The sequence below is a fragment of the Chiloscyllium punctatum genome, chromosome 11, assembly GCF_047496795.1.
Source record: "Chiloscyllium punctatum isolate Juve2018m chromosome 11, sChiPun1.3, whole genome shotgun sequence".
NCBI classification, from domain to species: Eukaryota; Metazoa; Chordata; class Chondrichthyes; order Orectolobiformes; family Hemiscylliidae; genus Chiloscyllium; species Chiloscyllium punctatum.
This window is the reverse complement of record NC_092749.1, coordinates 107,462,592-107,476,404: the sequence shown is the minus strand read 5'-3', so window position 1 is coordinate 107,476,404 and position 13,813 is coordinate 107,462,592. Positions and strand designations below refer to the sequence as shown.

General features: G+C 44.1%; 1 protein-coding gene across 15 annotated transcripts in view; it reads right to left on the bottom strand.

Annotated features, from left to right (window-relative positions):
* The window catches only part of plcb4a (phospholipase C, beta 4a), a 560,059-nt gene that overhangs the window by 219,050 nt on the left and 327,196 nt on the right, over positions 1–13,813 (bottom strand). For all 15 annotated transcript variants that reach the window (XM_072581470.1, XM_072581466.1, XM_072581480.1 and 12 more), the window contains 3 exons: positions 7,474–7,553; positions 4,459–4,512; positions 188–269 (listed from right to left, as the gene is read on the bottom strand). In XM_072581470.1, the coding sequence (XP_072437571.1) occupies positions 188–269; positions 4,459–4,512; positions 7,474–7,553 (216 nt within the window). The remainder of the gene's footprint in view (positions 1–187; positions 270–4,458; positions 4,513–7,473; positions 7,554–13,813) is intronic.

The following is a 13,813-nucleotide window of genomic DNA, read 5'->3' as shown; positions in this document are numbered from 1 at the left end:
GGGATGGGGGTTTCATTTCAGACTCATTCAAGAATATGCTTTCAATTTCTGAAGGGAGCCAACAGATTCAAGACACTTGGAAAGTTGAAGGCAAACTCCTTTTCCTAATTTAACTTACGGGGTGAATGAACCGATTAAGAGAAGCTGATCAGCTAAAATTGAAAATCGGAAGGATTTCAAACCTTACCTTGCCACTTGGAAGACCAAGTTCCTTCAGGACCTGAAATATCACCTTTTCTGTTTTGCCCGAGGCAAAGGTTCTGGTAATACTGAAAGTGATGAGACAGTAAAAGCTTAGCTCTAGTTTGTCAGCTTAGTTCTATCATGGAGCTGCACTACTGACCAACATGCAAGACAGAGTGGGAATGTGTGCGACAAATTTCTGCAGGCACTCCCGACACATAAGCTATTCCTGTCTGAAGCCTCAGCAAGGAAGATTTTCGAGGCCTTTAAAGACTCTTCCAGTTAGAATAGATAGAACATAGAACATAGAAAAATACAGTGCAGTACAGGCCCTTTGGCCCTCGATGTTGCGCCGATCCAAGCCCACCTAACCTATACTAGCCCACTATCCTCCATATGCCTATCCAATGCCCGTTTAAATGCCCATAAAGAGGGAGAGTCCACCACTGCTACTGACAGGGCATTCCATGAACTCACGACTCGCTGAATAAAGAATCTACCCCTAACATCTGTCCTATACCTACCACCCCTTAATTTAAAGCTATGCCCCCTCGTAATAGCTGACTCCATACGTGGAAAAAGGTTCTCATGGTCAACCCTATCTAAACCCCTAATCATCTTGTACACCTCTATCAAGTCACCCCTAAACCTTCTTTTCTCCAATGAGAACAGCCCCAAGTGCCTCAGCCTTTCCTCATATGATCTTCCTACCATATCAGGCAACATCCTGGTAAACCTCCTCTGCATCCATTCCAGTGCCTCCACATCCTTCCTATAGTATGGCGACCAAAACTGCACGCAATACTCCAGATGCGGCCGCATCAGAGTCTTATACAACTGCAACATGACCTCAGGACACCGGAACTCAATTCCTCTACCAATAAAAGCCAGTACGCCATATGCCTTCTTCACCGCACTATTTACCTGGGTGGCAACTTTCAGAGATCTGTGTACATGGACACCAAGATCCCTCTGCTCATCCACACTACCAAGTGTCCGACCATTAGCCCAGTACCCCATCTTCTTGTTACTCTTACCAAAGTGAATCACTTCACACTTACCTACATTGAACTCCATTTGCCACCTTTCTGCCCAGCTCTGCAGCTTATTTATATCCCGCTGTAACCTGCCACATCCTTCCTCACTGTCAACAACTCCACCGACTTTCATATCATCCACAAACATGCTCACCCAACTTTCTAGCCCCTCCTCCAGGTCATTTATAAAAATGACAAACAGCAATGGTCCCAAAACAGATCCTTGCGGAACACCGCTAGTAACTGCACTCCAAGATGAACCTTTACCGTCAACTACTACCCTCTGTCTTCTTCCAGCCAGCCAATTCCTAATCCAAACCTCCAACTCACCCTCAATGCCATACCTCTGTATTTTGTGCAGTATCCTACCATGGGGAACCTTATCGAAAGCCTTACTAAAATCCATATATACCACATCTACCGCTTTCCCCTCGTCCACCTCCTTAGTCACCTTCTCAAAGAATTCAATAAGGTTTGTGAGGCATGACCTGCCCTTCACAAAACCATGCTGACTATCCTTGATCACATTATTCCTATCCAGATGTTCATAAATCCTATCCCTTACAATTCTCTCTAAGACTTTGCCCACAACAGAAGTGAGACTCACCGGCCTATAGTTACTAGGGTTATCCCTACTCCCCTTCTTGAACAAGGGAACCACATTTGCTATCCTCCAGTCTTCTGGCACTATTCCTGTAGACAACGAGGACATAAAAATCAAGGCCAATGGCTCTGCAATCTCCTCCCATGCTTCCCAGAGAATCCTAGGATAAATGCCATCAGGCCCAGGGGACTTATCTATTTTCACCCTTTCCAGAATTTCCAACACCTGTTCCCTACATACCTCAAAGCCGTCCATTCTAATTAATTGTGACTGAGTATTCACATCGGCAACAATGTCCTGTTCCTGAGTGAATACTGACGAAAAGTATTCATTCAGTGTCTCCCCAATCTCCTCAGCCTCCACACGCAACTTCCCACTACTATCCTTGACTGGACCAATTCCTCCCCTAGTCATTCTTTTATTCCTGACATACCTATAGAAAGCCTTTGGGTTTTCCCTAATCCTACCAACCAAGGACTTTTCATGTCCCCTCCTTGCTGCTCTTAGCTCTCTCTTCAGATCCTTCCTGGCTACCTTATAACTCTCAATCACCCCAATTGAACATTCACGCCTCATCTTTACATAGGCCGCCCTCTTCCCTTTAACAAAGGATTCCAATTCCTTATTAAACCACGGCTCCCTCACACGACCCTTTCCTCCCTGCCTGACAGGTACATACTTATCAAGGACACTCAATAGCTGCTCCTTGAACAAGCTCCACATATCGATTGCATCCTTCCCTTGAAGCCTACTTTTCCAAGCCACGCATCCTAAGTCATGCCTCACCGCATCATAATTTCCCTGCCCCCAGCTATAACTCTTGCCCTGCAGTGCAAACTTATCCCTTTCCATCACTAGAGTAAAAGTCACTGAATTGTGGTCACTGTCCCCAAAGTGCTCACCTACCTCCAATTCTAACATCTGGCCTGGTTCGTTACCCAGAACCAAATCCAGTATGGCCTCAACTCTTGTTGGCCTGTCTACATATTGTGTCAGGAAACCCTCCTGCACACATTGGACAAACACCGACCCATCTAACGTACTCGAGCTATAGCTTTCCCAGTCAATATCAGGAAAGTTAAAGTCCCCCATAACAATCACCCTATTACTTTCACTCTTCTCCTGAATCATCCTCGCAATCCTTTCTTCTACGTCTCTAGGACTATTAGGAGGCCTGTAGAAAACTCCTAACAGAGTGACCTCACATTTCCTATTTCTAACCTCAGCCCAAACTACCTCAGATGGCGAGTCTTCATCCATCGTCCTTTCCACCGCTGTAATACTATCTTTGACAAGCAATGCCACACCTCCCCCTCTTTTACCCCCACCTCTGACCCTACTAAAACATTTAAACCCTGGAACCTGCAACAGCCAATCCTGTCCCTGTTCTACCCATGTCTCCGTAATAGCCACAACATCGAAATCCCAGGTACCAACCCACGCTGCAAGTTCAAATCCCAGGTACCAACCCACGCTGCAAGTTCAAGATGATTAGGGAACAAATAGTGTGCAGAAGTCTTCACTTTCTCCTGCAGAAATATAGCTCAGGTACATTACCCAAATGTGTTATGATGCCTTCCTGTGCTCCGAACATTCAAGGTATACAGAGGAACCTTGATTGTCTGAATATTCTTCGGATTGTCCGAAGAAGATCTCAAGGTCCCGACAGAGATGTTTCAACATTAATCTCGTCTTTTGCTTACAATGGTTAAAAACAAACCCACTTACTGAAATGCTGCTGAGAACAGTCCTGGGCGTCAATGGGAGCCCAGGCACTGTCTCCAAATGACTGAATTCCCGTCCTCTTTCTCTCTCCCCACACTTTCCCTGGAGTTCTACACAAGGGTGTACCTTAAACCACACCCTTCCCCAGATAATCTCTCCAACACTATCCTGCACAGGGCAAAGGTGGAACCTGTCAAAAGGTTGTGTTTGTGGCTGGGTGTGCGCCATTTTGGGACTCACCCCCAAAGGCAGCAGCAGTCTTACTGTTGGTGTCCAATCCGGCTGCCCCGGAGGCTGGGGGTGGTGTGGGGAACAGACGGGGCGGCTGACAGCAGCGGGGCGCATGGTGGGTGGGGGCAGGGGGTGGGACAGGTCGAACGGGGTGGGGGGGGTCACGGATGGGGGTCAGATGTTGGGTGGGGGTGGATGGGGGACTGGGGTTGGACGGGCAGATGGTGGTGCAGGGTTGGGCGTGGATGGGAGGTTGCGCGGGGCTCATGCGTGGTGTGCTGCTTCCTCATCTCCTAAAGGGGAGCGGACTTAACAGAAACTCCAAGCCCCAGAGGACAGGCATTGAATCCCAATTAACTGAATAATCAATTATCAGAACGAAATAGTGCCCATCCATCTCATTCGGATAATCGAGGTTCCTCTGTATTCAGAATTAGTGTTTGCAGAGAAGGAGTAAATGTGCATATTCCTTTATTGAAAGCAAGCTACGTCGTCAAAGGCGGCATGCCCCAAACCACCTAACTTAATGTAAATACTCGGTTTTTGCATCACTTAAGACCACTTCTGTCACCTCTGTACTCTTGGATCAGCATTTGTCCAGTTTTGCTGTGAATAAAGCACACATTCCCAACAGCGAACAACAATTAGCACTGGTTTAAAAAAGAAAACACTTCTCACCTCCTGACTGGAATCTTTCCATTTACATTTGTGAGAAACGATAACCTCATCCAGCTGAAAGGAAGGGAGAAATATTGAGATTAATTATCAAGTCTGAAAAAGAGAATAGAAAGTTCAGAGATGCTCAACTTGAAGCCAAAATCCCAAAAACGCTCAGTAGTGAGGTGGATTCCAGGGGAAATATAAGTACCATAATATTGCCATGCACAGCCCAGTATAATATTAACATAACTACTATTTATAACTGAAAAGAGTGACATAAAATCACGAGGCATCAAACTAAAATGACCATTTGGATCTTAGGAAGCCTGAAACGTCGATTCTCCTGCTCCTTGGATGCTCCCTGACCTGCTGTGCTTTTCCAGCACCACACTCTCAACATCAATATAATTAGGGACAGGCAGCGTCTCTTGTGGCAGGCTGATATCGAAGGTAAGATGGATACAGAACTGGCTTGGTCATGGGAGACAGAGAGGAGCAGTGGAAGGGTGATTTTCTAACTGGAGATCAGGGACCAGTGGTGCCCTGCAGGGATTTGTGCTGTTGTCTTTAATATATACAAATGATTTGGGGCTGAATGTAGGTGTCTGATTAGTAAGGTTGCAGATGACGCAAAGATTGGGGAAGCTGCAGATAGTGGGGAGGATTGTCAGAGGACACAGCAGGACATCGATAGGCTGGAGGCTTGGGCGGAGAAATGGCAGGCGGAATTTAATCCGGATAAGTATGAGGTGATGCACTTTGGAAGGTCTTAAGCAGGAAGGAAGTTTGCAGTAAATGGCAAAACCCTTCGTAGCATCAACATAAAGAGGGACCTGGAACAGTTCACTGAAAATGGCAATACAAGTGGACAAGGTGGTCAAGAAGATGTACGGCATGTTGCCTTCATCAGTCAGTGCAGAGAGTGTAAAAATTGGCAAGTCATGTTAAAGCTGTATAGGCCTTTATTCAGGCCACATTTGGAATACTGCATACAGTTCTAGTTGCTACTAGCAGAAGGATGTGGAGGCTGTGGAGAGGGTACAGAAACAGTTTACCAGGATGTTGCCTGATGTGGAGGGTGTTGGCTCTGACGAGAGTTTGGACAAGCTTGGTTTGTTTTCACTGGAATGTCGGAGGCGAGGGGGCGACCTGATAGAGGTTTACAAAATTATGAGAGGCACGGAGAGAATGGATAGTCAGGGTCTTTTACCCAGGGTAGAAATGCCAAATACTAGGGGATTCAGGATTAAGGTAAAAGGGGGTAAGTTAAAAGGAGATGGGAGAGGCAAGTTTTTCTGAGAGAGGGTGATAAATGCCTGGAATATGCTGCTAGAGAATGTGGCAGAAGCAGATACAATGGCAACATTTGTACCATGACAGGCACCTGAATAGGATACGGGATACAGACGGTATACAGGCAAGAGGTTTTTAGTTTAGAAAGACAGTGTGTTAGCTCAGGCTTGGTGAGTTGACGGGTCTGTTCCTGTGCTGTACTGTTCTTTGTTTTTTGTACAATTAAGGTGATTTGAACATGAAAAGACTTTCATCAAATAAGACTCACAAGCATCAGGAATTTTGACTGAAATCCCAGTCGAGCTGCTGCAGTTATCCAACTGACTGCACCTTTTGGGTCATTACACTGCTCTCCAGAGCCGTGCTGTTCACTGAAATCTCCCCCCTTCTCCATTCATGTGTTCATGACAGCTATGCCCAAGGAAGAGTCAGGGGGAGTGCTCTAGAAACATTTGGACGTGGCTGGGGATGCAGCTGGAGATTGTAGTTGGGTTTAAGATTTGCCTGAATTAGGGTGGAGTGGATGGGGTATATCTGCCAACTGGGTATATCTCAACACAGATGGATAGGAGGACCATTGGTTGGGAGCGTCTGAAGAACTTAAATACTGCAAAGTTGAACACTCAACATTATGTAGGATATCTGGAATTACTTATCTAAATTGCTGGAAAATGGGACTAGATTAGGTTAGGATAACTGGTCGGCACGGACGAGTTGGACTGAAGGGTCTGTTTCTGTGCTGTACATCTCTATGACTCCATGACTAAAAGGTGGGTAATGACGATCATCTTCAAGTGCTCAGACATTCCTATTTGTGCTGAAGGCCTCCTGCCCAAGGTATGTGACAGACTCAATCCAAATACTTAGGACCATTAAAGGCTTTGCCACATACTCTGAGCTGCTCATCCTGTCTTTCTCAGGTGATTAGATTTCCAAATACACATAAATGTACAAATTCCTATTTCCTGAGCAGATTATCTCTTTAGCTCAGATCAGAACATTACTTCCAACTACACCAGTTTTAGTTAGACAAGAGCAAAATGGGCAGAGAACCTGTCAATGAAAAAGAACACAAAATCGCATGTTGGTGCACAACTACATAATGGCTTCATAGAATCCCAACAGTGTGGAAGCAGACCATTCAGCCCACTGAAGAGCAGCCCAAACTGACCCTCTCCATCACCTTGCATTTCCCATGATAAGTCCACCCAACACGCACATTCCTCGACACTATGGGCAATTTCCAATGGCCAATCCATCTAACCTGCACATCTTTGGACTATGGGAGGAAACCGGAGCACTTGGAGGAAATCCACACAGAGGAGATAGTGCAAACTCCATACAGACAGTCACCCAAGGATAGAATCTAACCTGGGTCCCTGGTGCTGTGAGGCAGCAGTGCTAATCTCTAAGCCACTGTGCCATCCTGTATCTGCTTGGATCTGCTATACTAACACAGGCATTTTCGAAAAACTGCATATGAATCTCGGTTTCACATTAATAAACACAATTTCAAGTACTTGGTCACAAACTAATTCCTTGTGCTTTGTTCTGTTTTGTTTTGGAGCCTGCATGTTTTCATTAAAAAGCCCAGTTTTTGTGTGTATGAATTTAATGCTTGATTTGATGCTGTACACATCACTTAATAAAGCTCTCCATGAGAATGACTAATACAAGAAAATCAAATTCATTATTTGTTAACGCGATTTAAATAAACAAATAAGACGCGTGTAACTTAACTGTTTCTTCAGACAGGTCATGGGGCAGACATTGTTAGCTCTGAAGTTGTGAATGATGGCTCTTAATCCTTCTACCCAATGCTGCAAGATCAGAAAGACAAGTGACCTTCAGTGAACCCTTGTGATAACATTCGACTTTCAGTAATACAGAACTTGAACACAATTGAAAAAAGGTTTGTTGAGGTTTCTAATCTTCAAGACCATTTGCAAGAACACCAAAGTGAAGGGAAAATAACATTTATACAGAAACTGCTGTTTGGCCAATAGCTAATTATCACTCTCTCACGCGGTAGAGAAACACTGTTTTCACTTTAATTAGCATTCATACAATGAGGGCAAGATGAAAAGCTGTGGCACAGGGTTTCTTTTTGTGTATCTCCTAAGCAGCTGTAACCTTGTATGCCTCACTCTGTCTAAACACGCTATGGTCTCTATGTCCTTGTATATTATAATCTACCTGTACTGATTGCAAAACAAAACTTTTCACTGTACTTAGGGTCATATGAGAACAATAAATCAAATCAAACCAAATCCTTGTCATTTCATCAATACAGCAGCTTCAGAAGCTAGATTAAGTCCTCGTCATAATTTAATAGCACAGTCCTAAAGCAAAAGATCATTTTCATAGAATCCCTACAGGGTGGAAACAGGCCCTTCAGCCCAACAAGTCCACACCGACCTTCTGAAGAGTATCCCACCCAGCCCCATTCCCTTACCCTATATTTACCCCTGACCAATGTACCTAACTTACACATCCCTGAACACTATGGGCAATTTAGCATGGCCAATTCACCCAACCTGCACATCTTTGGACTGTGGGAGATAACCCACATGAACATGGGGAAATTGCAAATTCCGCACAGACAGTTACCCAAGACAGGAATCAAACTCAGGTCCCTGCCGCTGTGAGGCCTCAGTGCTAACCACTGAGCCACCGTGCCGTCCCTACCACTTAGCCACGGAGATTTTTTTTTAAAAAGTCAGCAATAGGGGAAGAGATCTGTCAATGTCACTTGCTTTTTAAAGCAGTCACATACAAACATATTTAATAACTTTTGCTAATGTATAATGCAATCTCTTGTATAAACTTCGGAAATGTAATAACTGTTACTAGATTGAAAGAAGCAGCACTAACTCTGTAATAAACTATTGAGGGACAAGGACAAACCTATACAGGAACTGAGAGCAATTAGCCACCTCTGGGAGAAAGAGTAGAAGGTACATGAATAAAACTATTTTGATACCTGCTCTATAACTGGCTGCTTTATACCACAAGGACAAGTGATTGTCCTGTAGAAGAACTGAAGGAATTAACTGCAGGAAAGCTGTGTCTTCAAACAGGCAGTCAATGCCAAATGTAACAAGGAACAAGAATTCTGATAACATACGCTGCAGAGATGGTGTCAGAGGCACAGTCAATAATTTGGATGAAAGAATGTAAAGAATGGTCAATAATATCACCTGTAGACTTGAAGAACAAAAAAGATCTGTAAAAGAATCCAACACCAGAACTAGTCAGCAGCAGAACGTCAAAGAACAGCACTGCAAGAGGATTGAACGCTGGACCCTTTTAGAGACAGACACTGTGGTTGGAATCCTGGCCAGATTTCACCACTAATCAGGTGTAACGAAGCTGAGTTGTGCTGCTTAACTTGTTTATTGGGCAGGATCTTATTTTGGTTGCTACACAAAGTTGAATTACTTGTTTTAGTATTTGATTGTCTGTGAGATTTCTTAGGTAAAAGCAATGACTGCAGATGCTGGAAACCAGATTCTGGATTAGAGTGGTGCTGGAAAAGCACAGCAGTTCAGGCAGCATCCGAGGTGCAGGAAAATCCTTAATAAATTTTTAAATTTCTTAATAAATAACCGAATTAAAGATAACCTGTGGTGATTTACCCACAACACCACAAAACAACTAGTAATATTTTATCTACTGTGACTGCTCTTAACAATTATATGAGTGCAAAAGTCTTCAAATAATCCAACATCGGCAATAAATTGCTGGTAGAATGCAGTCATGAGATGGGTAAAGACAAGACTTCACCATGCTCTGGCTGGGCTCTTTGTTGTTGGTACTGTGCCCAGTGGGTGTAATCTAATAACTCAATAGCAGTTGATTACTTGCGGCCAATACAGATGGCTTTCATAGTGCAGCAAGGTGTTTGAACCACTAGAGGGCAGCACAGTTCTTAAATTGCATGAAAATGGTACTATGCCTCCTGACACATTGCTATCTATAGGTGCATCGCTTTCTTTGAAGATATACTGTTTCTAAAACATCCATCTAGGAAAGTAGTGTGGGATGCGACCTTACGATTTAAGCCGCAGCATTTCCTTAATTTGTTTGGGATCTCAGGACTGCCAACAGGCACAACACTAAGAGGCCAGGATACAGGGTAATTGTGCCCTGCAACGCAAGTAGAACTCATTTGGATATTTTAGTCACATGCCTGTTGAGTCAATTTTAAGGTGGGATTTTCATTGCCTTCTGCTGTCGGGAAATAACTTCCTGGTTTCCCAATAGCCTGCCCCTGCTGCTGCCTCTCAACAATGCGTACAGGACCCCATTTACAAATGGGGTTTCAGAGGTTCTCTGGTTGCAGGTTCTTCACTGAAGGATGATCTTTGCTCGCCCCCTTGTCCTCCATCCTGAAGACAGATAACCATCAATGAAGAGCACAGCCAAAGCAGCAGGGATGAACATAACGAAGTATACAAATGCAGCCCTACTTATTGTCAGAACTTGCGTATGGCTGAAAAACATACAGATTTGGCCACTGTAGCTTTCTATCTTTAGGTCCATCAGGACGGATGCCAGATTGCCAAATTTCAAAGGAGCAACCATTTACGCTCCTGGGAACAAGACCAATCTGCACTCTTTGCTCATTCAATATAAACTATTGCCCCTTTTGAAATCTGTTATTCTTGTTCCTGTCCTGATGAATGCAGGATGAAAAGTTTCAATGGGACGTCTCTAAGTCAGGGATACATGGTCTTATTTGTGGCTAAACTCTGCAAATGGCTGTGTTGGACGATGTAAAATGATCACAGTAAAGGCCATCTTTATCATAAGACATGTGCCCCATGAGCTGGAATGCAGCCACCATGCCAATTACTCATTTCCCTAAGTGCTCATAACTGCATCTGGAACTGTCCATGGGGTTGTATCAAAATGTTACTCAACAAATGCAACAGATACCAAGTACAACTGCAGCAGAAGTTGCAACTGTCCATTCGGTAACCTGAGTAACTCACACCTTTCACATTCAACTACCCAACGAGCATGTATTTTTTTTAAGTATCGGCTTGTAGAAGGAAAACACACATAAAAAGGCTGTGGTTACATACAGAACTGGGGGTTATCATTGCAGCAATCCACAACTGATGGGCTGGACAGAGCTGTTGGAGAATATGATTTGGAGATGCCGGTGTTGGCTTGGGGTGTACAAAAGTTAAAAATCACACAGCACCAGGTTATAGTCCAACAGGTTTATTTGGAAGCACTAGCTTTCGGAGCACTGCCTGGAGGCAACCACCTGATGAAGGAGCAGCGTTACGAAAGCTAGTGCTTCCAATTAAACCAGTTGGACTAAAACCTGGTGTTGTGTAATTTTTAACATTGGAGGTTATAGCTGTGGAGTTAAGAGAGGGTCTGCAGCCCCTGACTAGTAGCAAGAGCTTTCAATCCCCTATTTCTTCTATCACACACCTTGATCAACTTCAGTGCAACATACTCAAGAGTAAGATATGCAAAGTGATACTTTTTTTGTTGAAAGCTTTGCAAAATATGTTATCTCTAAATTGTCAAGGAGATATAATGAGCCTAAGATTTTGTCTCAATGTAGCATTCTGCATGAGCCTATGTTACCTATTCCCTCACCAGTCAAACACTCATTCCTGATTATGACGCACGTGTTATTTAATAATCCATGGAATGTGCCAAGTAAGCTGTTTGGTGATGGTGGTGGGAGTGTGTTTCCAGGGAGAAGTCTGCAAAAGGGCCATCGGCTTTTGCCCAACACTGCAGGAGTTGTGGATCTGTCTGAAGACCAGTATTGATGATGAGACCTTTCTGTGGCCTCTGTCATTGGAAGCGTAACTGTTGGTCCAGGTCTCAAAATTAGGCACAGCCACCTTTGCTCAGGTCATCTGAGGGAACGCTCAACAGCACAGCAACAAAGGCTGGCGCACAGCAATTGCACTGAACTGTGCCCACACGAAGCAGACAGCTTACAAATATGTTCACAGATATGTTATGGGCGGAGAGTCCCACAGGAACTGGGGCAAGCACAAGCATTGTGACAGTCACAGATCCATCCACTGAACCAGCATAATAAAATATTACTCTGAAGCCTTCCAGACTCAATAACGAGTTCAACAACTTTAAGGCTTGAGCTTCTCCCAAGTCCTTGACCTACCCCCCACCCACCAAGCCTATCAATCATGGCAGCCCACAAACCCACCAACACACTAAAACAGCAGCTAATGAACTTGAAAGGCCCTAGACAGACAACAAGCAAAACTAATATCATTTACAAAATACCTTGCAAGAACTGTAACAAACACTACGTTGGACAAACAGGCAGAAAACTAGCCACCAGGATACATGAACATCAACTAGCCACAAAAAGACATGACCCACTCTCACTAGTATCCTTACATACAGATGAGGAAGGACACCACTTTGACTGGGATAATACATCCATCCTGGGACAAGCCAAACAGAGACACACACGAGAATTCCTAGAAGCATGGCATTCCGACCAGAGCTCTATCAACAAACACATTGACTTGGATCCCATATACCACCCCCTGAGAAAAGAAAACAGGAAATTGCATCACCACAGGAAATGACATCACCAACCCAAGGAAACCCAAACGCATCAATAGAAAGCAGGCTATACCACCAGTGCTTCATCTGGAGGTTAACTGAAGATGTTACCCAGTACGGTGATGAAACATCTGCTAATGAACTTTTCAGCTCAGCGAGCAAACCTACATCCAGAACCAAGCCTTGTTATCACATAGTCGGGTTTTACACATTATTAGCCACTAACAATTCTCACAAATAGTTATTTATCCTCTCGGCCTTATTATTATCCACCTACCCAAATATTCTTCACTCTTGTTGGGCTTTATCTCCACCTTTCACTTACTCCTTGTCCCTTCCCCCACCCCATCTTCTGCACAAAAAGAACATTTGCCTAACCACGATCAGCGCTGAGGAAGGGTCACTGGACCTGAAACATTAACTCTGATTTCTCTTTAGAGATGCTGCCAGGCCTGCTGAGCTTTTCCAGCAACTTTTGTTTTCGTTTCTAATAGAAGTATTCATCCATTGCAATCAAGAAACAAGCAACGGCATTCAGAGGTCATGTGTGTCGTAGCATTTGCTCATTATGTAAACACCCTTTAAGGGGGAGGATGATACAGATGAGGACACATGGACTACAACGTCATTCCAAGGGCAAGAGCCAAGGTTAAAAACACTGAAGACGCCTGAATATCCCAGTGCAAGGTTGAGCAAAAAGCTGGATTGAGTGGATGTGTCCTGCCAGGTATCAGGCAGAAGGGATGAGCAATGCATTCCCATATCTCGGAGTCAGACTGAATGTGAAGGATGAAGGCAAAAAGCAGGCGATTAAAGGATTATTGCAGAGAAATGAGGAGCAGAGCTATCACGGTGCAGACTAAACTGAAAGGATCACAGGCTATTAAAAGGAAGGTTGGAAATAAGTTAATCCTATTGCATCACATGGAAAATGATTTTTAACCAGTAATCCTAGTTTTTCCCAACAAAGTGTGTGTTCCATTATAAATACTGAAACATCGTTGAAGAACTGGGGGGAAGTGCTGGGTACACTTTTGTTTGCCATTTGTACAAGTGATCTAGATGTGAATATAGAGAGCATGGTTAGTGAGTTTGCAGATAACACCAGGATCAGTGGTATAGTGGACCGTGAAGAAGATTTAAAAAAGACACGAGGGGCAATTAATAACACAGAGAGCAATTCGTGTGGGGAATGAATTTCCAGAGGATATGGGTACAGTTACAACATTTAAAACACATTTGGATAAGTACGTGAAGAAGAAATGTTTGCAGGGAATGGGCCAGGTGCAGGCAGGTCCTACACGGATGACAGTGGGATAGTGTAGGGGGCTGAGCTAAGAATAGTTCACTGGTCGGTGCAACATTGAGGGCCGAAGGGCCTGTTTTGCACTGTGTTGTTCTATGTTCTAGGTGGGACGAGTTTAGTTTGGGATTATGGTGGGCATGGACTGTTTGAACTAAAGGGTCTGCCTCTGTGCTGTATGACTCAATGGCTATTCCTGGCTTT